This window comes from Schistocerca serialis, chromosome 4 (genome assembly GCF_023864345.2).
Source record: "Schistocerca serialis cubense isolate TAMUIC-IGC-003099 chromosome 4, iqSchSeri2.2, whole genome shotgun sequence".
Taxonomy (NCBI): Eukaryota; Metazoa; Arthropoda; class Insecta; order Orthoptera; family Acrididae; genus Schistocerca; species Schistocerca serialis.
In genome coordinates, this window is record NC_064641.1 from 51,129,309 (window position 1) to 51,156,646 (window position 27,338).

Genomic DNA, 27,338 nt, shown 5'->3' on the forward strand with positions numbered 1-27,338 from the left:
GAGTTATGTTGGGCACTCGAATTGTCCAGAATATACTTCAAACTACTGGCGAACAGTTGTGGCCCAGTGACATGACACATTGTCGTCCATAAAAATTCTGTGATTGTTTTGTGAAGTCCATGAATTTAATTGTGTAATGAAACTTCCTGGCAGATTAAAACTGTGTGCCCGACCGAGACTCGAAGTCGGGACCTTTGCCTTTCGCGGGCAAGTGCTCTACCATCTGAGCTACCGAAGTACGACTCACGCCCGGTACTCACAGCTTTACTTCCGCCAGTACCTTGTCTCCTACCTTACAAACTTTACAGAAGCTCTCCTGCTTCTTTAAAGTTTGGACGGTAGGAGACGAGGTACTGGCGGAAGTAAAGCTGTGAGTACCGGGCGTGAGTCGTGCTTCGGTAGCTCAGATGGTAGAGCACTTGCCCGCGAAAGGCAAAGGTCCCGAGTTCGAGTCTCGGTCGGGCACACAGTTTTAATCTGCCAGGAAGTTTCATATCAGCGCACACTCCACTGCAGAGTGAAATTCTCATTCTGTTAATTGTGTAATGTTTTCTTAACTTCAACAGTCTTTTATAAAATATGCGAGCTAACATCCCAAATATGTTCCGGATCACATGCTGTCCCTCTTTTTCTAAATGTCTTGGCTCAAACTTGTCTAGGGGTTGAACTGCACGTGCCACATTACACGCCCTAAATTAGACACTTGTGACCCTCTGGTTAAATTGTCTGGCTGATGGTAAGTTTGTGAAGTTGTATGAAACATACAACTTTAATATGAGGGTTGGAACTTTAATAATAGTGGCAACTATTTATTTACAGCTCATACAAATAGATACATATTTCAAAGTTTTACTGACCTTGAGAGTAGTCACCAGCATTGTGTACACCGTATTTACTCGAATCTAAGCCGCACTCGAATCTAAGCCGCACCTGAAAAATGAGACTCGAAATCAAGGAAAAAAAATTTTCCCGAATCTAAGCCGCACCTAAAATTTGAGACTCGAAATTCAAGGGGGGAGAAAAGTTTTAGGCCGCATCTCCAAATCGAAACAAAGTTGGTCCATTGTACCATTGTAATATGAGACACAATTTAGGTCGAATGAATGACGATACAGCTACATTAGTTTGGTTGGAGTCGTAAGCTGAGCAGTTAAGCTTTACCAGGTAGCCATTGCTATGCGTCAGGCGCTCCGTCCATATTTATACGGATACCCTTCCTTTTTCACATGCTTCGTCTGGTTTGAACTGATTGCTTATTTTTCTTTGCTCTGATAGGCACCGCTTTCTTTGTTATAGGTGTTTAAATCATTCTAAGCTGAAAATGCATTACTGTACTGTGTCATGCATTGTTTGTCGCATTCTGATAGTGCATGTTTACGGCCTGTCACCGCTCGCGGCATGGCTTGCTTTTGTGCGCGCTACTGCCGCTTACAGTAAAAAAAAAAAAAAAAAAAAAAAAAAATGAGAGGAGTCGTCTCATTAGCGAAACAATGACAAGAGACTGCTATTTGTTGTTACTTACACTGCTGTTTTCTTTGATAATGATCAACAAGAACCAAATAATAGACTGCGTGTGATAGAAAATGTTCTGAACGAGAGTTTAGCGAAAATTTTTCTCCGTTTAAAAATCTTTGCAGGTGCCTCTTTAGTACATTACATTCTGCACAGAAATTAGAGTCATTTTAGATTTAAAAATCTAGTCAATTTCCGTGCTTCATTTCTGACTGTATCACTATTAGGCGTAAGAATAATACGAATATAAACATGACATGATATGTATATTCTTCCGCATTTGCTGTTGTCTCACTAGTTTCGTAGTTTATTAAGCAGACAGGATTTAAATGAGATAGCAGCAAACACGAAACAATACATGTCAAAATGTTTATATTCGTATTATTCTTATGGTGAAGAGAATACTGCATGTGATTCACAATTCATAAAATTTCCTATTGGCAACCATCTCTTCTCACAGGTAAGAAAAAATTCAGAACGTAGAGTTGGCCATATTGACACAAACATCCCAAACAGTCTTGCCAGTTGGATTTTTGTAGTACATTGAAATGCTGCTACATTCGAAGATGAACAATATGGAATTTGTATTTACTTCGTTGGATAATATATGAAAATACAGTGGTCGAAACCGGGGCGGAGGAAAAAAAGCTCGTCTTCCACTTTTTTTTTTTAAATTTATTTACTGACGCAGAGGTCTAGGCGCCAGTATTTATCTTTGTGCCTACAAACCATGCCTGTGTAGCGCTACATATATTTGATGGCAGAAGTTAGTTGTGGCGGCACCCACCAACATTTTTCAGAACTTCCTCTAGCTTTGTACTGTATTCTAAGCCGCAGGCGGTTTTTTGGATTACAAAAATGGAAAAAAAGTGCGGCTTAGATTCGAGTAAATACGGTAACCCATTGCCAGCGATGTGGAAGTCGTAGGATACTCTTAGCAGTACCATTTGTGTTGGCAGTTCGAGCGGTGCGGTCTATTGCCCGACATATTTATAGCAGTTCTGAAGCGAATGCCATGAAGTGTTTCCTTCAGTTTAGAAATCGAGTTGAACTCACAAGGGCTTTAGTGAAAGGAGTGCAGTAGGTGGTACAGCACTTAGCAGCCCCATCAGTCAAACAAATCAGTAACAGCTTGCACTGTAAGTGCTTGAGCATTGTCCTGCAAAATGATGGTCAGGTCCTGCAGAAAGTGTCATCACTTCTGCCTCTAAGCTGGTCGTAGGCTGTGTTCCAAAAAATGTACAGCATAGAGACAGAAGTGATGACACTTTCTGCAGGACCTGACCATCATTTTGTAGGACAATGCTCAAGCACGTACAGTGCAAGCTGTTACTGATTTGTTTGACTGTTGGGGCTGCTAAGTGCTATACCACCTACTGCACTCCCCTGACTTAAGATCTCGTTAGTTCAACTTGATATCTAAACTGAAGGAAACAATTCATGGCATTCGCTTCAGAACTGCTACAGATTTGTCAGCCAATAGACCATGCCGCTCAAACTGTCAACACAACTGGCACTGCTAAGAGTATTCTACAACTTCTACATCGCTGGCAATGGGTTATACACAATGCTGGTGACTACTTTGAAGGTCAGTAAAACTTTGAAACATGTATCTGTTTTGTACGAGCTGTAAATAAATAGTTGCCACTTTTAAAGTTCCAACCCTTGTATAATATACAGGGTGAAAAGTATTTAAACTGACAAACTGTGGGAGGTTGTAGGGGACATCAAAACAAATATTTTTTCCTAATGTCATTTTTTCCCATGAGGAGTATTTAAACCAGTAGAGGAAGATTTCTCTGGTGGCAAATTAATTAAACCACTAAACACTTTTCCATTTTTTTTTATGACCAAGAGACAATACATTCACACAACCCAATTTCAATTACAGTAGATTTTCAAAAATGCCTCTATTGACATGTAAACAAAGGTTACACTGTCGGATCATGTTCTGTCTGACACAGGCAAAAACCCCATGAGTATCCTGAATTGTTCCTGCTGCTGCTACTATCCGGGCAACCAGATCCTCTTCTGATGCAACAGGTTGCGCATCCCTCCCCACACAAAAAAGTCCAGAGGGGACTTATCTGGGGATTGGGCAAGACATGGTACAAGACCACCTCTGTGAATCCACGTTTCTGGGAACTGTTGGACCAGGAATCGACGCACACGATGACTGAAATGTGCCGGCGCCGCGTCGTGTTGGAACCACATGCGTTGTCTTGTAGGGAGCGGGACGTCTTCCAGCAATTCTGGCAATGCTCTGGCGAGAAAATTGTAATAGTGCTTGCCATTTAATGGCCTAGGTAGCAGGTACGGCCCAATTAAACAGTCCCCAACAACACCGACCCACACATTAACGAAGAAACGCACTTAATGGGTGATAGTAACTGTGTCATGTGGGTTATCCTCACTCCAAACATGCGAATTGTGCGTGTTGGAGACTCCATCATGCCCGAACGTTGCTTCATCGGTAAACAACACACAGGATGGAAATGTAGGATGCATTTCACACTGTTCCAGGCACCACTGTGAAAACTGTGCTCTGGGTGGATAATAAACTGGTTCCAGGTTGTGGGCACGCTGTAAGTGAAGTGGATGTAACAATTGCTCTCGAAAGACTGTTCTTACATTTGTCTGATTCATCTCCATGTTATGTGCAATTGCACTAGTGCTGATTGAAGGATCCTATTCCACATGCTACAAGACAGCTTCCTCAAATTGCAGCGTTCTTACCGTGCGACGGCGTCCCTGTCCAGGTAATGACCCGGTCTCACGCAGACATTGGTACACAGCAGAAAAGGTCGTATGATGCAAGATACGGCGATTAGGATATTGTTGTTGATAAACCCGCTGTGCAGGTCGTCCGTTGTGGTGCTCTACATAGTATGCACCAACCATATCAGTGTACTTAGTCCAGGTGTATCTCTCCATTAGTAAACAGAGACAATGCACTAATACACTGGTGGACAGCAATTGCCTACAACTGAAGAGCGTAATACGGCCTCTAACAACTGAAGAGCATAATACGGCCTCCACCAGTTTAAATACTCCTCATAGGAAAAAATGACATTAGGGAAAAATATTTGTTTTGATGTCCCCTACTACCTCCCAGAGTTTGTCGGTTTGAATACTTTTCACCCTGTATAACAACAGTAATAATAGTATTGGGAGCTAAATTAATGACCCATAAATGATGTAGGCCACACAGTTGTGATTTGGTTAGACTAATGTATATTCAGATAGCAAACTAATAGCGAAAGTGGTCATATTTAGAATTACTATTACACTCGAGGGCATATCCATTTGACACAGTTCAGTCATTCACAATCTCATTGTGAATTACCAGTCCAGTGCTCCACCTCGTTAACTACGCGAAAAGTTGAGAGTTCACACCAGGCACGTGGCTGCTGACCACTTAGAGACTTAAGCCCCAGGATACCACACAGCGTGAAATTTTCTAAGTTGTTTCACTTCCTAGCTACCTAAAGATCGACCATCCACTTTCACTTCTCCACTAGCACTGTACCCTTTCGTGTCTAGACCAGAACTGTCCCTATACCCGTCTCTGGCCTTATTCCCCACATACCTAACATTGTTGCTCAACTGTCTAGGGCAATTACCTTTCCCGAAGCTGTCCATCTGATTGGCTACTGCTTATTCTACATTATTTTACATTTTAACATATTTAAATAATCACAGCTGGACCACTTTCATGTTCTAAATAAAGTAACAATAATATCCATTACATAGTAAATGTTAAATTCTTTTACATAAAACCAATACAATTTCTACTTAGCTTTGAATGCTATGGCCAGTAGCCTTGCCATAAATAAAGAACAAAAGTAGCTATTATGCGCTAAACTTTACAATAAATATTCTGTTACCTAATGATTCAGTAAGGTGTCATGCTGTCATTGTTCAATGTGTTTTGTGTGGAGGAAATGATGATGTGATGCTTAACTGAAAATACTGATAATTTAAATTTACTACATCGTTTAAACAAATAAAGTTACAGAGTCGGTATATAACAACATTTGTCATTTTTAATCATGCACTCTATATGAAATGTCAATTGTTAAGATTGACCAAAGCGTTCAGAATTTAGCATTCAGGTCTTGGTTACAAGACTTGTAATATTCAAGTTTTATTGGGTTCACCATGAAAATTTATGAAGGATGGTAGAATAAAATTACTGGCTTCATTCCCTGAATTATTACAGAAGTAAATAGTTTTCATAAATGTTTTTCTTTGTGGCTGATCTTAGATCCGCCATATTTAACACTGCTATGTCTCCCTTTCCACAAACGGCTTCTATGGGCTTTCACTATTATGTAGGTTCTTGTCTGTCTCACTTGCACTCAACAGCACTTAAGTCTCATTCAGCAAAACAGACACCTATTAATTTCTCCATCTCGTGGCGAATTAGCGCTCTTTGTGGCACATGGTCCTGGACAACAGGGTTCGTTTCACAATTCCTGAAGGCTGACTCTTTCGGCCATATATTTGAGTAGGAGTGGAATGTTCGTTAACTCACAAATATCAATAACTAAGAATTTATATTTGCTGTGAAAACCAGAATTTTGCACACAGTATGTAATTAGAAACTAGAAGATATGAATTTTTCCTGAAAAATGATAGTGAAGTATGAGTTAATTAACATATACAGTGTGTGATCAAAATTATCTGGACACCCCCAAAAACATACATTTTTCATATTAGGTGCATTGCACTGCCAACTGATGCCAGGTACTCCTTATCAGTGACCTCGGTAATTATTAGTCTTCGAGAGATCAGAATGGTGCACTCCGCAGAACTCGTGGACTTCGAATGTGGTCAGGTGATTGGGTGTCACTTGTGATCATACATCTGTATGTGAGATTTCTGCACTCATAAACATCCCTAGGTCCACTGTTTCTGAAGTGATGGTGAAGTGGAAACGTGAAGTGACTCACACAGCACAAAAGCGTACAAACCGACGTCATCCGTTGACTGACAGAGACTGCCGACAGTTGAAGAGGTTCGTAATGTGTAATAGGCAGACATCTATCCAGACCATCATACAGGAATTCTGAACTGCATCAGGATCCACTGCAAGTACTATGACAGTTAGGCGGGAGGTGAGAAAACTTGGATTTCATGGTCAAGCGGCTGCTCATAAGCCACACATCATGCTGGTAAATGCCAAACGATGCCTCACTTGGTGTAAGGAGCATAAACATTGGACAATTGAACAGTCGAAAAACGTACACAATGTGGCGATTTGATGGCAGGGTGTGGCTGTGGCGAATGCCCGGTGAACGTCATCTGCCAGCATGTGTAATCCCAGCAGTAAGATTCGGAGGCGGTGGTGTTATGGTGTGGTCGTGTTTTTCATGGAGGGAGCTTGTTGCTTCGCATGGCACTATCACAGCAGAGGCCTACATTGATGTTTTAAGCACCTTCTTGCTTCCCACTGCTGAAGAGCAATTCAGGGATGGCGATTGCATCTTTCAACATGATCGAGCACCTGTTCATAATACACGGCCTGTGGCAGAGTGGTTACATGACAATAACATTCCTGTAATGGACTGGCCTGCACAGAGTCCTGACCTGAATCCTATAGAATACCTTTGGGATGTTTTGGAATGCCAACTTCGTGCCAGGCCTCACCCACCGACATCAATACCTCTCCTCAGTGCAGTACTACATGAAGACTGGGCTGCCATTCCCCAAGAAACCTTCCAGCACCTGTTTGAATGTGTGTCTGTGCGAGTGGAAGCTGCCATCAAGGCCAAGGGTGGGCCGACACCATATTGAATTCCAGCATTACATGGAGGGTGCTAAGAACTTGTAAGTCATTTTCAGCCAGGTTTCCGGATACTTTTAATCGCATAATGTATTTGATAAATTTCATATCTAAATAATTCAGGTTTTCAAACTGGAAAAAAAAGAAAATTATGGAGCACTATGATATTCGAACTGCTGCTCCACAGTACATGCAATTTACAGTCTCAGACACTAACGATTACGAAGTGCATGTAACTATATTACAGGTTGAAAGACACACAAACAAACACAAACATACACACAAAATTCAAGCTTTCGCAACAAACTGTTGCCTCATCAGGAAAGAGGGAAGGAGAGGGAAAGACGAAAGGATGTGGGTTTTAAGGGAGAGGGTAAGGAGTCATTCCAATCCCGGGAGCGGAAAGACTTACCTTAGGGGGGAAAAAAGGACGGGTATACACACTCGCGCGCACACACACACACACACACACACACACACACACACACACACATATCCATCCACACATATACATATGTATATGTGTGGATGGATATGTGTGTGTGTGCGAGTGTATATGTATATGTGTGGATGGATATGTGTGTGTGTGCGCGAGTGTATACCCGTCCTTTTTTCCCCTTAAGGTAAGTCTTTCCGCTTCTGGGATTGGAATGACTCCTTACCCTCTCCCTTAAAACCCACATCCTTTCGTCTTTCCCTCTCCTTCCCTCTTTCCTGATGAGGCAACAGTTTGTTGCGAAAGCTTGAATTTTGTGTGTATGTTTGTGTTTGTTTTTGTGTCTTTCGACCTGCCAGCGCTTTCATTTGGTAGGTCACATCATCTTTGTTTTTTGATAAATTTTTCCCACGTGGATTGTTTCCCTCTATTATATTAATAACTATATTACAGTTATTATTTATTACATAGTGTTTACCAAAAAATGCCAAAGCTCATCTTTCTTTGTAATCTTGTGAAAAACATAGAGAACAATTTGTTTTTCACCATTAACGGTGTTTGTGCGCGCATTTCTCTACGAAGCAGGAAGCATTATCATCCATATTCACAGTGTGTGTTAACAGCTAGACAATCAAAGCACAAGTAGCATATGGGACTGTGACTGTACATGATTTTTTAAATCAAAATTGTGTAGCTAACGTATGATTAAGAAAAACATTGATGGCTGTTAATACATCAGAATGTCTCAAAGCTTCATTTCCAGTTACATAGTAATAAGATCTCTAATACATATGTTGGACCTACTTCCAAGAACAGAACACCACCAATATACAAGAGCTACAGCTGCTGACCAGTCATCGTGTTTGTATTTGTTTACATTAGGTTTATTCTTATGATGAATGAAGTATAGCCTTGAAATCCAGTTCCGCACAGCAAAAGCTGTGTGAAGTTATTTCTTTGTATTGTTCATAACATGGCAGAAATTGCTGAGTAAATAACACACTTATCCAGATTGTCATTCTAGACACCTGTATACCACTGTGCTCAGCATCATTCACTAGTGGTGCAATTTGCATGCTACTAACGTACACCACCCATTCTAAGCGTTCCGAGTCTAATTTCAATCATGGTGCATAAGTGAGGTCAGTGCACTAACTAAGAATCTGACGTGTTAAATTCCACCTTGACATTTTTTATCCAGGAAGAATACAATGGAAGAAAGGCACTGTCAAAATTTTAGCGGTGAAGATGCACTGCAAGTAGTTTTTAAAAATTGTTGAAGTTACTCTTTTTTGTCGCATGAAGAGCTGCTTTGACGGGGGTTTGTACTGCTCTTCCTGTCTGGTGGGCGATTGGTGTGGTGAGAGTGTAGTGCCACATAGTGCTAATATCCAGAGTGACACAAGCAAAATTGAAGCATGTAAACCATACAGAAAAGTCATGTATCATTAATGTTTTGATTAAGAAGCAATTCACATCAACAGCTAAATTGTTCTGTATGCAGTTCATTTGAGGGACTTCAATAAGTAATGAACTAAACCATATTATTTTCCACTCTTTTAGCTACAAAACTACTTTTCAGCATAACTGTTCAATGTGACAACCTTGCACCATGTTGCTAGGAGAGCCTATATGCCCGCATGGTACTACTCTACTGGTCAATGTCAGAGCCATTGTCTTCCTGCATCAATTACCTCCCCATTGTCCATGTAATGCTTCCCACAGAGTGCATCCTTCATTGGGACAGACAGATGGAAGTCGGAAGCTGCAAGATCTGGCTATGGGATGGATGAGGAAGAACAGTCCAATGAAGTTTAGTGAGCTATTCTGAAGTTTTGTGAGCTCCTCTCAAGTGCACAGCCGAGTGTGAGGCTGTGAGGTCCTGCCTTGTTAGAGAGAAGGAGAAGTTTGTTTCCATTTTTGTGGTTATGGACACACTGAAATTGTTTCTTCAGTTTACTGTGGGTAGCACAATGCACTTCAGAGTTGGTTGTCACACCATGGTGGAGGACATCAAACAGAACTACTACCTCAGAGGAGATGTGGTGTTACATCATTCCATGTATTGCCATTTTATTTCTTGTTAGAAGTGATAAGCCCATGTTTCATAGCCTGTGAAGATGATCTTCAAAAACTTGTCATGATCAGTCCCGTAACGTGCATGCAGTTCTGCAGTGATGTTCTTCATTGCTCTCCATGATCTTTTGTTAGGTGACGAGGGACCCAGGATGCACACACATTTGATTACCCCAATTGGTGGACAAGCACTACCAACAGAGACGTCCAGTTGTGCAGCAAGGTTTTCATTGTGTTTTGTCGATGAGTGTGTCCGTATGTTTGTACATGGCGGAAGTCACATCTGTTTGTGGCCGGTGGGCATGTGGAATATCAGACAGGCTTGTGCGACCTCCTTGCAATGAAAACAGATGCCTCACTCAGTGACTCGCAGTGCTTTTGTTTTCCGCCAGGTCTCTGTAAATGTTCTGCAAGTGCCTTTGAATATCTGTGATGCTTTGGTTTTCCGCCAAAAGAAAATCGGTGACAGCTCTGTGCTTGGAATGTTCCTCTGTTACAGACGCTGTCTTGAAGGCTATGTATAGTGCTGCCACCTATTCGAACTTTGTGAAGCTATAGGAGCTGAAGCAGGAATATTCCACAATGTCCCTCAACAAATACTGCATTTTTTCAACTAAAATTATATGAGAAAAAAAGGTGCTGCATTATTTATTGAACGACCCTCGTACAAAGGTGCCTAGCAGAGGAAAATAAATCAAGGCAGTGTTTCATGCTACATTGAGGACAACTACTATCACTTGTGACTTTTATTGAAATGAAATATTTCTTACACATACACCATTTTATAACAATTTCTATAGAACAGTTCTTGTGATTAGTTTTGAATATGAAAGAGGAGGTTGTTATTCGTGTCCCATAGTCATCCCAGTAAAATTGAGTGTCATTTGAATGATAAAAACAAACATTTTGCTTACACCATGGACATCTGACTAAAGAAAAAAACTTTTCAGACATGTCACAGTAATTACTAGCTTTATTTAAACATAATTGCGGTGGAGTGAGAAATGGCCCTGGCCTTTGCTCTATTTATTATGCTGCTTACCAAGCATACAAAGCAATTGTAAAATGTGCCAATGCAGAAACGACTGAAATTTGAGATTACTGTTTTTCTGATAAATCGCAAATGACATGGAGTAATCGGAAATTTTATTGTCTGACAATTTGCTTACAAAAACTTTCCAGTCAAAAAAATTCTTTATTGAGTCACATTGGTTGTGGTGGATGAAATCTGAATTACATCAACAGCATTTTTGGTGCCCTCCAGACAAAGGTATCAATACGTCCAGGCCAAGAGACCAACAAAAGCAATGCATTTCTGCAACTGGTTAGGAACCACTTCAAATAAAATGTTAAAGTATTATTCTTTCCTATTTTTCCAGGTTTTGGTAGATTGATTATAAGATTTTTGCCATTAAACAGCCTTTTTTTTTATTTTTGGTCGTAATATGCCTGGAAGTCCCCAAAGACGGATATAAATCTGCAGAAATAATAATCCACTCATACTTATCACTGGGATTGTTGCACATGAATGTGACATAGCATTAATCGATTGCACAACAGACACTCTTTTTCACCCCGAAATGATAAAGTGCAGTTTGCTTGCCGTTCTTTCACAAAACCTGACCAGTTGGCCTTAGGCACTGCAGGTGTGGGGATAACAGCAAGCTTAATCTTTGTTGGCCTCCAATTAATGGCCTCTCCTCTACACATTTACTTGAAGTAAAGCTCATAGTTTTGTGACTTCTTGCACTCCTAAATCTGCTTAAACAAGTAGAAGATAACTTGAAATAAGCAATGTCCATCCCAATAGCGATTCAGAGAGCCCAGTCGCATAAATCTCCGTTGGTAATGGTGCACTTGAGCAAGGTTGGTTGGTTTTTTTTTTTTTTTTCTTTTTTTCTGTCTGATGAAGGCATTAAATCTGATAACTGAATAACATCTAGCAGTCTTTTATTTATTGTGCCTGTCTGCACTTCAATATCACCTGTCATCAGCAGCAATGTATCCTTTTCATACTGTCATTTCATCCACATTTTGCATTGTTCATTGCTGTAGGTACCATGTTACTCCACAGGCCACAGATGTCCTTGGCGCCTCTATTCGGCACATAATTTCATTAAAAGAACTTTGTCAGTAACTGGGAATGGGGGAAGCAGCATTCTCTGTGATAGAGAAGAGTGTGAGCATGTGCATTCTGACGGTGTTTTGGTTGGGTGGCAATTCATTCCCACTACTCTCTTTAGTCTGCCGCTCACAAACTTAATCAAACTATAACTAATGCAGTGCCATTAGTTACAGAGTGTAAGGGTATTTTCTTGGAAATAAATCTGGCGATATTTGAAGTTAAGTTGAGGTGAATGGTATCTTCTGCAAAAGTAGTGTCTTGTTCGCTTTGTAATTAGTACTGTCTAATATTTAGCTGTGTGGTTGCGAGCTAACGTCCCAAAGATGTTCGGGCTCACATGCAGCTCCTCTTCGTCGAAATGTCTTGGCTCAAACTCATCTAGAGGTTGAACCGCACCTATCGCATTGTATGCCCTAAATTAGTCACTTGTGACCCTTTGATAAACTGTCTGGCTGATGGCAAGATTGTGAAATACGAAGTTAATTTAACAGCTAATAACAGTAATAATAATATGGGAACTAAATTAATGACCCATAAATGATTTAGGCTACACAGTTGCAATTTGGTTAGAATAATGTTTATTCAGAAAGCAAACTAATAGTAAAAGTGGTCGTATTTAGAATTACTATTACACTCGAGCGTGTATCTATTTGACACAGTTTGATCACTCACAGTCTAAGCGCAAAATACAAGTCACCACATTATCTTCACAAAAAGTTAAGAGTTCACACCAGGTGCGCGGCTGCTCACCACTCAGATACTAAGTCCCGCGATACCATACAACGCAAAATTTTCTAAGTCGCTTCACTTCCTAATTGCCTAAAGACCTACCATCTGCTTTTGTCTCTCCCGTTCCCGGCCCCGTTTCCGACATGCCAAGCATCGTCGCTTAACTGACTAGTGCAGTTCCCTTCCCTGAAGCCATCCATCTGATTGGCTATAGCTTATTCTACATTATTTTACATTTTAACATATTTAAATAATCAGATCTTGACCAGTTTCAACTTCTAAATAAAGTAACAATAATATCCATTGCTAAATTCTTTCACATAAAACCAATACAATTTCCTTCTTAACTTTGAATGTCATAGCCAGTAGCCTTGCTCTAATGTGCTTTCTGATAAATAAATAAAGAACAAAAGTAACTATTATGCACTGAACTTTATAACAAATATTCTATTACCTAATGATTCAATAAGGTGTCATGCTGTCATCGTTCGGTGTGCTTTGTGTGGAGGAAATGATGATCTGGTGCTTAACTGAAAATACTGATAATTTAAAATTTTTATATCTTTTAAACAAGTGAAGTTGCAGAGTTGATATTTACAACATTTGTCATTTTAATGATGCACTTCTATATGAAATTTCGATCTTTAAGATCAACTAAAGCGTTCAGATTTTAGCATTCAGGTCTTTGTTACAGAACTTACGAATCTCATTTCACAAGTAAATCCTAAACTATTATAAATATGATAAGTATTCAAGTTTTAGTGGGAACACCATGAAAATGTGTGAAGGATGGTAGATTAAAACAACTGTGGCTTAATTCCCTGAATTACTAAAGAGTTAAATAATTTTTATAAATGTTTCCCTTTATGACCGACCTTAGGTCTGCCATAGATTGCAATGCTCGTTAACTCATATAGCCTAGTAGCAGACAAAATTTCATTCTAAATCAGTCTGTTCATGGGTGGCAACATTTCAGTTCTTCCTTTGACTGTCGTATATTTTTTTGCATTTGGTATTGAAGAATACTGACTGTTTCTCAGAATTCAGTTCAGAGGCAGGCATTTCTAGGACAAGGAGACAGTGTTCTACTATTTAATATATTTCCTTTTCCAAACGTAAGTTTACAGAAACAGTAAATACTGTATACTGAAACACAGTTTTCAGCTTTTTGTGTCAATTATTAATAATTCTTTTATCTGAAGTATTATTTTGATGGACTATTAGAATAATTATGGCAGTTTTAATAATATTACAATTCTTCTGCTTTCGCCAGAGCTGAGAGTAACACGAAGTGTGGCAAGACTTGGGCCACATTCATCACATTCAGTTCTGCAGCCAATACCAGAAGAGTCCACATCTAGTTCTGTCGGTGCGAGCAACAAACAGCCAGCCCCAACTGAGCGGCGCAAGAGGAAGCATACATCAAGGTGACTTACAGAGACTATTGTATACAGCTTGTAGTGTGTCTTGTGTTCAGCTGTTATTTTATGGCTTAAGAACACACAACCACTCACACAGTGTATTGCATTGTCCATTTTTGGAGGCTAGCTCATCTCATGTTCCGCTGCTGCTGCTTGTTTGTGGTGTCATTATATGTAAATTGTGCATTCAATCTTCAAATGGGAAGTGGACAGGCACTGATTACTAGTGTATGGCTGCTCAGTGGTGACACTATTAGAAAATCATGAGTGGAATTTCTGTTGATGTTATACGGAACAGTCGCTGCAAGAAAACATAGTTCTCAAACCAATCAAGTGACTTGCGCATTGGTGACTCCCACAAAGAAAATGCCTGTAATCAAGTTGAACAACAGTTGAGTACTGCTCCTTCACAGGATCAACTTTGTATCCATTGTTATCTAATGGTATAAAAAATAGAAATCCTCTTCCATTGTAGAAGGTTCCTGGTACAACACTGACATACTTTGATCCATTATATTTCTAGGTGTTCGGTATTTCTTGTTTCAGCAATTTACCAGAATGTCAATAACAACAACAACAGCAAAGAACACAAAAAATCTCTATTTACAACTATGAACATTGAGGATTTTCGTATAAAGAAAATTTGTATGAGTTCATTACTATTTCTGATAACCGTAAGTTCTGGTCTAATGTGTCGTGAATTGTTGTCCGTCTAAACTTTTCAATTATTCTGATAGATGGTTTCTCTGTTGCGACTGTACCTGTGCTCAAAATCTGAAAGTGCTAATGTAATTTTAGACATGCTACTAAATTAATAGAAAGCACTTCTTCTCATTTGTAATTATATTGCTCCATCAGTTACAGTACTTAATTAAACTTCTCATATAGTAACTGTATACAATATGAGTTTATTACGTGGCCTCAGTACACAACTTTGTTCTCTTTGGAATGATAGTTCAGCTTTCTCTCCTCTTTCCATGATGTAATACTAACTGTCATGGTACTAGAATAAGATTTTCACTCTGCAGCGGAGTGTGCGCTGATATGAAACGTCCTGGCAAATTAAAACTGTGTGCTGGACCGAGACTCGAGCTCGAGACCTTTGCCTTCTGCGGGCAAGTGCTCTACCAACTGAGCTACCCAAGCACGACTCACGCCCCGTCCTCACAGCTTTAATTCCTCTAGTACCTTGTCTCCTACCTTCCAAACTTTACAGAAGCTCTCCTGTGAACCTTGCAGAACTGGCACTCCTGAAAGAAAGGATATTGCGGAGACTTGGCTTAGCCACAACCTGGGGGATGTTTCCAGAATGAGATTTTCACTCTGCAGCGGAGTATGTACTGATATGAAACTTCCTGGCAGATTAAAACTTTGTGCCGGACCGAGACACGAACTCGGGACCTTTGCCTTTGCCTTTCCCTGGCGGAATTAAAGCTATGAGGATGGGGCGTGAGTCGTGCTTGGGTAGCTCAGTTGGTAGAGCACTTGCCCGCAGAAGGCAAAGGTCTCGAGCTCGAGTCTCGGTCCGGCGCACAGTTTTAATTTGCCAGGAAGTTTCATGTCGTGGTACTAATTATTCTGTGGCACATCTCCATGCTGAGAGGAGACTGAATGAAATAAAATGCCAAACTGCGAAATTGGGTGAAGCAGCTGTCGTCATCCCACTTTGCAGAATTGTTGCATCCATCTGCTCCAGATTTTATGCGCACACAAGATATAATTCGCAAACAGTATAAAAGTCTAAGTTCACTATTCAAAATAAATAAATAAAAAATATTTTCATGGTGACGTTCTTCAGTTATTAGTGCTATAGGTGTGGAACACACTGCTTCACCAAAGTGATATGTTACACCACAACTTAAGAGACTGACAGCATACACTAGGTTGCCATTTTAACTTTTATGTTAGACTGACAGCATACACTAGGTTGCCATTTTAACTTTTATATCGTGTGATTGTAGTGTTATTTTTTTACAGTTGAATTTTAGTAGGCTGGTTACCCATTCATGTACCTAGTACATAACATATGGTAGTTTTATTACTATGAAATGGGGGGGGGGGGGGGGGGAAGTTTTTTGGAGGGGGTGGGGGAGTGCAAGCTCTTACCCACATATTCAGACACAAAGGAAGAATCGAGGGACTAATAACTATGTAGTTGAATCCATTGATATTTCCACCACGTATTTCAACATTTGAAGTTAAACAAAATTTGAGATACAAGTAGTAGCTAAAGATACTCTCTGTCCAGTTAAAATTTATTGTTTTCTTGTTAAACACATTCACTGGGCTAATTTCACTTTGTTGAGTTATTAGTGTGTAAGTGCTGTTTATAAGCTACTCAAATGTTTTGCACCACCTTTACGATGTGCGCAGTGTTGTGGAAGGTGTGGATTTGTAGACACGGCATGTAATGTTGGAAGAACTTTAATGTGTCTGTTTACTACACAGTAGGTTAAACAACACTGTGTTACAACCTCACTGTGATAAGAACCAAAAGACAGAACTACTAGAGTGAAGGAACATCCATGAATATCAAAGAAAGTGCATGGCTGTAACAGTTTAAGGTTTCACGCTCAGTTTGTTTGTATGTTGGAAGCTTCTTTCTCAGTACTCTTTTGACCACTGAAAATCATTAAAAAATCGCTCTGAGCACTATGGGATTTAACTTCTAAGGTCATCAGTCCCCTAGAACTTAGAACTACTTAAACCTAACTAACCTAAGGACATCACATACATCCATGCCTGAGGCAGGATTCGAACCTGTGACCGTAGCAGTCGTGTGGTTCCAGACTGTAGCGCCTAGAACCGCTCGGCCACCCCGGCCAGCGAAAATCATTACATACAACCTCCTTTCGCAATAAAGCATGTCATGTCTCTAATCGTAAATAGCCCAATGTGCCTTCCGTGTGCACTGTTGAGCCTATTAGCATGGCTCAAAGATTCATTTTGAGCTTCCAGTGTTCGTGCATAATTGCCATATTGCAAGAAGAGGCCATCATCAGTGTATGGCAATAAGATATGTCGGTACAGGGTGTTGTCCATGGAGCTGACACATACCAGTGACATCGGTAATTTCTCGGTTATTGTGAGAGAGCTGGTATCTATGAAAGTTACTAAATGACATAAACAGCTTTACAGCAGCTCTTCTATATTTTATGTGCAATGTCTTTGTGTACAGCTCCAGTGATAACGATGGGTGACCAGATCTCTCTCGCTTCATAGCTCATAACAAATTATAACGTATATTCATGTACTTCTTTTACATTTTAGGGCAGCATATAACCAAATGAGAATTCTCATAATGATTCTTCAGTTGTTTCCTGGTGTGTACATTATCTAGAGCGCTTTTAGCTCCAAGGCACTCCCAAGTCACAACACCAAAGCATAAGTGGGCTTCCACAGCAGATGGAGAAGCACATTCACAGCTGTGCTTTGTTGATGTGCTGGCTCCGTTTTACAACCATCTGCACATACATCAAATGAGACCACACACACTGGGATGTTCCATGCTTAACAACTACCTTAATCTAAGTTTTCAGTTTTTATGAACATCTTTCGTCAACCTAAGTGATTAAAATACGAACATGTCATTCTGTAAACTCCCCATGTTACTCCACAATGGATAATAATGAGTAGAAAATGTACAGTGATATGAGGAAGTATTCTGTAGAAAATGAAAGCAGTAATTTTTTTTTTTTTTTTTTAGTGATAGTGTAGTTCCATCCATTCTGTACAGAGGTCTGAAAAAGTCACCATCATCCTCATCCTCAGAACATGTGATGTTCAGTACACATTCTGGTAAACTTCTGTTGCTTTGAAATTTTCATCCATTTCATTCCACACCACTTCCATTATTTTTCTTCATAAATTATAGCTTCTGCAGGTTTTTGTTAATTGAAAGCCATTAGTTACTGAAGAAACATTCTCTACAAGGTCCGTGATTTGGCACTCCAGGAAGCACAGTTCTTATTCTAGATTACTTGTCAGTCTGTGCATTGGGTACATTTCAAGACTAGATTTCATGGTTGTGTCAGGTAATATGATTCTGTATCTGTTATTTACAGGGGGTGTCTGTGTTAAAATGTTAACTGGTACTGGTGTGTAAGGTATCTATTTTGGACCAGTGTCCCTTTACATCATACATGCAAGTAAAACGTGTGTGAGATAATTAATTTACCATCAGTAACTTTATTGTACATCACTGAGCTGTCGCAAGTTCTGAAACTCTGGGGACATGTGAAAAAATCAGATTGCAAGCATTTTGTCTGGTGGCTGCCAGTGTTATCACTGAATCCAATGGCACTGTGGTAACCAGCATAAAATGCAATGTTTAATTTTGCTACACTAGGATTTCAGTTATTTATGCTGGAATGAATGACAAAGCAGTTTCCAATCCCATTGTCACTGCAGTGTAGAGCGCCTTCTTGGAACATCCACAGTGACAGTAGAAGGTATGTAGCATAGGTACAGTGGCACTGCACAAGAAAGGCAGAGTTTGTTGCTTCCTCACTGTTCTTTGATCCGTGGTAGTCCGTGTGCTTGGTAAGGCTTGTTTCCCCCTTTCCCCACACTCCTTTCCATTAAAATCCAAGGAAGGTTACAGAGTACAGATGAGACTTACAAATATTGTCAGTTATTGTGTGTGTGTGTGTGTGTGTGTGTGTGTGTGTGTGTGTGTGTGTGTAATACTGTGCAGACAAGAGATGTTAAATCCCTCCGGTGATTAAATATTTATTGCATTTCAGCATATGAAAAATAATTTTATGCCAATGTAGGATTACAAGTTTTACAAATAGAAAAGTGTCGAAGAAAAGAAACTGACGACCCCTGCATTAATAATCTTCTTGCATACTGAAAGTAGAATAGAGAGATGCAGGAAGGATCATAATTTGTGGGGGGAAAAATGACCCAGATTAGAGTCCCAGACTGTTGCACAATTTTGAGTTTTCAGGAGATGTGGGGACAATGTACACTCTGCTGCAGAGTGAATATTTATTCTGGAAACTACCCATAACTGTGACTTCACTATTCTCCATGAACTCCATTGGTGTGGCAGTAGTAGTCGACCAAGCCAGGTAGGAATGTCAGTGAAAGTAGAAGAAAGAGATGTGACAGGTTGATGCTGTCTGTTGTGCCAAAGTACTAAATTAATGAGACTGTTACTTTGGACAGGAAGGCTCAAGATTTGAGAGCTGGTCTGGTGCACTATTTTAGTGTACTTCACAATATTTAAACTTGGTATTTGAATACCACATCTGATTCAGACTGTTTCCTGATGTTGAACCACTTCGTTGGCACTGTGGCGTGGGTAGTACTAATTAAACTGTAATCATGAAACTCAGCAGGCACATGGAAGAGATTTACCAAAATATCAAGAACATGTACAGGTTTTGACAAAGAAAAGGGAGAATGCTGAGTCCTCTTAGCTTCCAGCTAACATGTCAAGATGGAGATGATGTACCAATTTTCACCATAGACAAGAATCACATCAGAAAGGAAGAGAGAGAGAGAGGGAGACAGAGAGAGAGAGAGAGAGAACTGGGACATACGGAACAAATCCCCAGACAGTGTAACAGGTGCACCATACCAAGAGTAGAATCAGATGCACTGGACCAAAGACGGAATGTCTCGGGACAATTCTAGTGGAAATGGATGGCAGATAGAGTGTGTAGAATTGACTGTGAATGAATGCACACCAGGTCAAAAATGAAACACCAGCTTGTGACCAGGCACACCAGCTGAACATATAACATCGTAGGATGATTCTTGTGGGAAGGGCCACAGACGAAACATCCATAACAAACCAAGAAGGTGGGACACAAGAGGTACAAAAATATTGGACTCGTTCCACTTGACTAGTTGTCTCAGATAGGACTTGAGTCATATTGTCAAAATATTGTGCGTGGGTGACACTGGTGTCTCACAAAACACCCAATGCCTCAAGATGTTTGATGAAAGTGCATTGAAAATGAGGAATAGACATAAAATAGGATTTTTGCAATGACAGCTGAAAAGTACTTGTTTTATTTTTTTGGTGTATCTGCTACATGCTTACTGAAATTCTTGTATGTTTTATCGTAGCTCATGCAGCCTAAGATACATCTTACACTTGCTAACAAAATGGAATTCAATTTGTATAACATAAAGTATGTACGAGAACACAGGAGGGATACTTTGAGGTCAAATAATAGTAGTAAAATAGAACTACTAAATGGTGACATTGTTTCAGACAGCAGCATTGAAGTTTGTTAAAAAGTCCCACAAGAGCAAAGCAAGGTAATTTTTTCCTGTAAATGGTATTTGGAGAAATTAATGTGTAAGCAGGTCAAAAATATAATTTCAGTGTCATGTCTAAAGCAAAAATGATAAGTTTCCTAATTGCAATCATATACATCCTGAAGAAAATACGTTTTTAATTATTTACACCCAACCTCCTAATTACTTACTGGCTGATTAGATTTCGGCTTTCCCCATTTTCACAAGCCACGTATTTTGTATTCGGGATATATTTGATGTGGACAGTTCTCTTTATGTCATCACGCTCTCATATCTTCTTTATCCAGTATGATCTGATCCATGTGACAACGATGGAGACTCTTCTCATTGGAATTCGCTGTGTTACAAGCCAGCATGACACAAAGTGAATTCCAGTGAGAACAAGTTCTCCATTGTATGTGAAATGTTGTTGTCGCATGGATAAGATCATACTGGGTAATGTAGATCTGAGCTGTATCTACATGCATGGACACCCTTTGGTGACCCACAGGCCTGATTTACATACTTACGTAAGCTTGTGGGCCGCATCATCATGACACGAACAGCAACACTCCTAGTGCATAAAGTTAAAACTATAGGATCCATTACTTTAATGTGTACGGGGTAACACACTGATATGAATAGCACTTCCTTCCTGACATGCTACATCATCAAAATATGACTAAAAAATCATGTTTTTGAGAAATTGTTAATTTTAGTTTCACTTGGACTTTCTTCCGTGGGCCGGATAGAAACTAATTGTGGGCCAGATGCAACCCATGGGCTGCCAGTTGCCCATCCACGCCTTAATATATATCCTGTTTTAATGTACTTTAGTGAATGTATTGATTACACACTACATCTTGTAACTTGAAAAGGTAACTATACCGTGTGTATGCCCAGTTTAATATATGAGGCTGAGTAAATTTATTTGTCTCTTTTCCCCCCCACAGGTCACCAGTTTCAAAGAAAACATCGCCTAGAAATAAGAAGCAGGAATCTACAAGGATATCACCAAGAAAAGCAATGAGGTTGCGCAGTCGTCTCCTGAAATAATTGTCGTTCAGGGTAACATTATGCAAGAAAACAATTTTTTTTGTAAAAGAAAATGGAAATATCAAAGAAATTGACAAGTGGAACACAGTACTTTTTTCCATTTATAGCAGACACCGCCAAGTTTCTGGTATTTCAGGTTTATATTTAACAAATACATTTAAAAACTGGACAGACATTTGTATAAATATTTACTGTGTTAAATGCATGTAGGAATAAGTTTCTCATCTCTTGACAGGTAGGGCATAGCCTGCATGATTTTAATTTACGAAGAACATGTAAACAGTGTGAATTTGAGTAATTAAGACACTTACTACTTTGTATCACTGCCTTCCTGTTTTCTGCCACAGGTGACAGAAAAACAATGCCCTCTCCAATTTGTTTATTGTGTCAAAAGTCAATTTTATGCTGCTACACCCATTCTGTAATAAATCAATCCTTTTTAAAATATGAGATGATAATTTCACACATTTATGTATATCATTCCAAGAAATAAAACGAGAAGCTTGTACAGAAATTCTTCCTATGGCTTACACCACAACATTTGTAGCATTACATGGGTGTCTGAGTTATTCAGTGTAAGGAATGAGGTGCAAGTAAAAAGTTTGTCCTTATAAACAGAAGAGCATAGCCTGCATTGTTTCAGTTTTCAAAACCTTTGTGAATATTGTGATTTCAAATAACCAACCTGCCATGTTATTTAATGTGACTGAAGTGTATGTATTCTATTAGATATGACAGAAAATATTGTCTCTTGTATTTATGTAAGATAATGTGTGCAAACATCCATTTTTATTCTATAACAGATTTTGTAATAAAATCAGTGTTCAAAATTCGAGGTGATAGTACTGTGTATTTATTTTTGATGTTTCATGGAATAAAATTAAGGGACTATACAGAAATGTTTCCTGTGAATTAGATAAAAGGCCATTAGTAAATCTCCAATAATGCAGTTGTGTAACTTGCAGATTGTATGCAGCATAACTAACTTCCTGTATAAAAGATGTGAATCGCTTCCTCCATCACACGTACAGTTCTTGCATAATTACCACTGAGTTGCCTGCTTATCACAGTTGATACTACCTCTCTATACGTCAACATAGGTAGTCCATGGTAATCCTTGCCATGAAACACTAATTTTCCCTATATCTTCCCAATTTCAAACCTGCCAACTTATTTTGTGTATAGATGATTCATCCACTACAACTACTACTACTACTACTACTACTACTACTACTACTACTACTCCTTTTAAGGAGAACTTACACAGAAGAATCCATAGCAGGTCCAAGGTCACACAAAGGAAACACTCGTCTACCCTTCTATTTATGGGCCTCCTAAAGGAAACCATCCTAGGCAGCCAAAAACCTAAAATTCTGTATCTGGTTCAGACTTTGGTATCCAAATGGTCTAGTAATGGGGTGGTGACAGGAAGGAATCTGGCTATCATGTCAAATCTGTTAATAGCCATGCTGTCTCAGTGCCAATGTGTACAACAAAGGCACAAGAAATAAAATGAAGCCCATCTTAAAATATTACAGTCTCTGTATTTTTGTTTGTTACTGAGCTAGAAAACTACATCTTAAGAAGTTCTTGCTGTTAGTTGCTAGAGGTGTATTATTATAAAATACGGCTGAGAAATACAGGCTGCACAAGTACTTGATTCGAGCTACAGTTTGATGACCACTAGTTTACAGTGTGTCAGCTGCATGCAAATCAGGCAGCACACTTTACCTGATCACTGTGGTAAGTTGGAACAAAAATATCGAGTCTTCAATGTTGTAAGATGCGTAGTAGACACTCTATTGCAAAAATAGGACAGAAGTCCTACCATATGCCAACATTGGCAAACACAGGGCTCACACAGACACAAACAACAATGGTCTCCGAATAATAGACTGTTGCACTAAGAAATTTGGAAGTACTTGCTTTCCCCTCAAAAATGCTCATACACTTACATGGGTCTCCCCAAATGGAATTACTCTCAATCAAATTGACCCTGTACTACTTCAGAGACACAATAGATATAAACAGATGTTGATGAGCTTTTGTTAATTAATTTCTGTGTTTCGTTATCCAAAAGGAAATGGCAAAAAGGTTTTACACACCTACAAATACGATAAGTCTAATCTCACAAATCTCAGAATATGAGAGACATGAAGAAAATTTCAGCAATAGTAGTCCAAGTTTCTTTATAACTTGCCAACCACATACTACAGTTTAGGACAATTGGAAATGTTTAAATGATAAAAAGATAGCAAGGAAAAAATTCCTCAAATTTCAAATGATGAGGACAGATCCATCTTTAATTTTTTTAAAAAAAAGGTTGTTGAACTTTAATAAGAAAGAAAGACAGGTTTTGGAATTCCAGCTCACCCTGTAACCAAGCTTGTGGACCTCCCTACATGGTATTTTGGTACTGACATTCAGTCCATGAAACCAGAATGAAGTTTGGAAAGTAGGAGACGAGGTACTGGCAGAAGTGAAGCTGTGAGGACGGGGTGTGAGTCGTGCTTGGGTAGCCCAGATGGCAGAGCGCTTGCCTGCGAAAGGCAAAGGTCCAGAGTTTGGGTCTCGGTCCGGCACACTGTTTTGATCTGCCAGGAAGTTTCATTCAGTCCATGAATGGCTGAGTGCAACATTCAGTTCGGTGACTTTTTCAGCTGTCGTACTCACTTCTCATTAAAAGTCAAAGCGATCATCTTGTCATGGTCACTCAACACTCATCTGCATCTGTGTTATGACTTAAGGCACCTCTTGAATACCAAACACTTTGGCTGCCTTGGTTACAGAAGCATCCACCAAACAAGCACCAACAATTTGGCCATGTTCATGTGCACTGAGCTCCGATGTAACACACTCACAATTACGAGTGACACTTGTGATATATTGAGAACTTGCACAGGTGCTGTTTGTGGTCAAGTACAACAGTGCAGCCTGCAGACTGAGAGGTTTCTTCAAGATCTGAAAGGGAATTCATGTATAAATTCAGATGCTACTATGTATGATCTGAATTTATGGATTGGCTTCTCTTGCACTTTACCTCCCCTCTCAAGATCATGTTTCTTCTCTACGGGACTTCATCTCCTTAGCAGTTAGGCCTGTGCAGGAAATGCAGTTGTGCTTATCTATATCCAATAAATAACAGGAACAATTCTTATAAGACATGCATATATTATTTCAGCTCATACACTGTTGAAGCATCTGATAAAACAACTGTCTGCAATAATAATTCGGCTATTACATCAAGCAATAAGGATTGTTTGACAGTTCAGAGGAGATTGACTCTTCTTCTCTTTCCTTCATGTCACAGTGTGCGCTGTTCTATGGAGCACAGTACGAGAGGCATTTGAAAAGTCAGTGCGAAGTCCGAGAAATGGCACTGCCGGCACGTATCAAGATCATGTTTAGTTAGAAGCATCTTTAGAAAGAATGCACACCAAGTTTCAGCCATATTAGTCTATTTCTATGTATTTGGCATTCGTGTGAATCAAGGAAGTGGAGTGATTGTCAAGAAATGGATGAAGAATTATTTCGTGCGGTGCTTAAACATTACTTTATGAAAGGCAAAACGCTTCAGGAGACTAAAGAGAAGCTTGATAAACATTACAGTGACTGCCCCTTTGATTAGAACAGTTTATAAGTGGTTTCAAAATTTTCCGAGTGGCCATATGGGCACAAATGATGCTAAACGTTCTGGACACCCTGTGGAGGTTGTTGTTGTTGTTGTTGGTGGTGGTGGTGGTGGTGGTGGTGGTGGTGGTGGTGGTCTTTAGTCCAGAGACTGATTTGATACAGCTCTCCATGCTACTCTATCCTGTGCAAGCTTCATCATCTCCCAGCACCTACTGAAACCTACATCCTTCTGAATCTGCTTAGTTTATTCATCTCTTGGTCCCCCTCTACGATTTTTACCCTCCACACTGCCCTCCAGTACTAAATTGGCGATCCCTTGATGCCTCAGAACATGTCCTACCAACCAATCCCTTCTTCTAGTCAAGGTGTGCCACAAATTTCTCTTCTCGCTAATTCTATTCAGTACCTCCTCATTAGTTATGTGATCTACCCATCTAATCTTCAGCATTCTTCTGTAGCACCACATTTTGAAAGCTTTTATTCTCAAAAAACGACTTCCTGACACTTAAATCTATACTAGATGTTAACAAATTTCTCTTCTTCAGAAACACTTTCCTTGCCATTGCTAGTCTACGCTCCCAAAATAGCAAAACTCGTTTACTACTTTAAGCGTCTCACTTCCTAATCTAATACCCTCAGCATCACCCAATTTAATTAAACTACATTCCATTACCCTAATTTTTCTTTTGTTGATGTTCATGTTATGTCCCCCTTTCAAGACACTGTCCATTCCGTTCAGCTGCTCTTCCTGGTCATTTGCTGTCTCTGACAGAATTACAGTGTCATCGGCGAACCTCAAAGTTTTTATTTCTTCTCCATGGATTTTAATTCCTACTCCGAATTTTTCTTTTATTCCCTTTACTGCTTGCTCAATATACAAATTGAATAACATTGGGGATAGGCTACAACCCTGTCTCACTCCCTTCCAACCACTGCTAACCCTTCATGCCCCTCGATTCTTACAATTGCCATCTGGTTTCTGTACAAATTGTAAATAGCCTTTCGCTCCCTGTATTTGGCCCCTGCCACCTCCAGAATTTGAAAGAGAGTATTCCAGTCAACATTGTCAAAAGCTTTCTCTAAGTCTACAAATGCTAGAAACATAAGTTTGCCTTTCCTTAATCTATCTACTAAGATAGGTCGTAGTGTCAGTATTGCCTCACGTGGCCCGCCAGGGTGGCCGAAACATTCTAGGCGCTACAGTCTGGAGCCGCGCGACCGCTACGGTCGCAGGTTTGAATCCTGCCTCGGGCATGGATGTGTGTGATGTCCTTAGGTTAGTTAGGTTTAAGTAGTTCTAAGTTCTAGGGGACTGATGACCTCAGAAGTTAAGTCCCATAGTGCTCAGAGCCATTTGAACCATTTTTTTGTTCCAACATTTCTATGGAATCCAAATTTATCTTCCCCGAGGTAGGCTTCTACCAGTTTTTCCATTCATCTGTAAAGAATTCACATTAGTATTTTTCAGCCATGGCTTATTAAACTGATAGTTCAGTTATTTTCACATCTGTCTACACATGCTTTCTTTGGGATTGGAATTATTATATTCTTCTTGAAGTCTGAGGGCATTTTGCCTGTCTCATACATCTTGTTCACCGGATGGTAGAGTTTTGTCAGGACTGGCTCTCCCAAGGCTATCAGTAGTTCTAATGGAATGTTGTCTACTCCTGGGGTCTTGCTGTGTCAAACTTGTCATGCAGTATCATAGCTACCATTCTACTTCATCTACATGCTCTTCCATTTCCATAATATTGTCCTCAAGTACATCACTCTTGTACAGACCCTCTATATACTCCTTCCACCTTTCTCTTCTTTGCTTGGAACTGGGTTTCCATCTGAGATCTTGACATTCATACAAGTGGTTCTCTTATCTCCAAAAATCGCTTTAATTTTCCTGTAGGCAGTATCTATCTTACTCCTGGTGAGATAAGCCTCTACATCCTTACATTTGTCCTCTAGCCATCCCTGCTTAGCCATTTTGCACTTCCTGTTGATCTCATTTTTGAGACGTTTGTATTCCTTTCTGCCTGCTTCATTTACTGCGTTTTTATATTTTCTCCTTTCATCAATTAAATTCAATATATCTTCTGTTACCCAAGGATTTCACTAGACCTAGTCTTTTTACCTACTTGATCCTCTGCTACCTTCACTATTTCATCCCTCAAAGCTATCCATTCTTTTTCTACTGTATTTCTTTCCCTGTGGAGGTTACGAGTTCAGAAATTATTGATAAAATCCATGATATGGTGATGGATGACAGAAGAGTTGCACAGTGTTTATAGTGCCGGCGAATGATGATCATCAAAC

General features: G+C 39.7%; 1 protein-coding gene across 1 annotated transcript in view; it reads left to right on the forward strand.

Annotated features, from left to right (window-relative positions):
• Nucleotides 1–22,233, forward strand: part of LOC126474919 (protein ELYS) — a 350,083-nt gene extending 327,850 nt beyond the window's left edge. The window contains exons 33-34 of the mRNA XM_050102423.1: nucleotides 13,940–14,093; nucleotides 21,296–22,233. Of these exons, the coding sequence (XP_049958380.1) occupies nucleotides 13,940–14,093; nucleotides 21,296–21,398 (257 nt within the window). The 3' untranslated portion in view covers nucleotides 21,399–22,233. The remainder of the gene's footprint in view (nucleotides 1–13,939; nucleotides 14,094–21,295) is intronic.
• The last annotated feature ends 5,105 nt before the right edge of the window (nucleotides 22,234–27,338 follow it).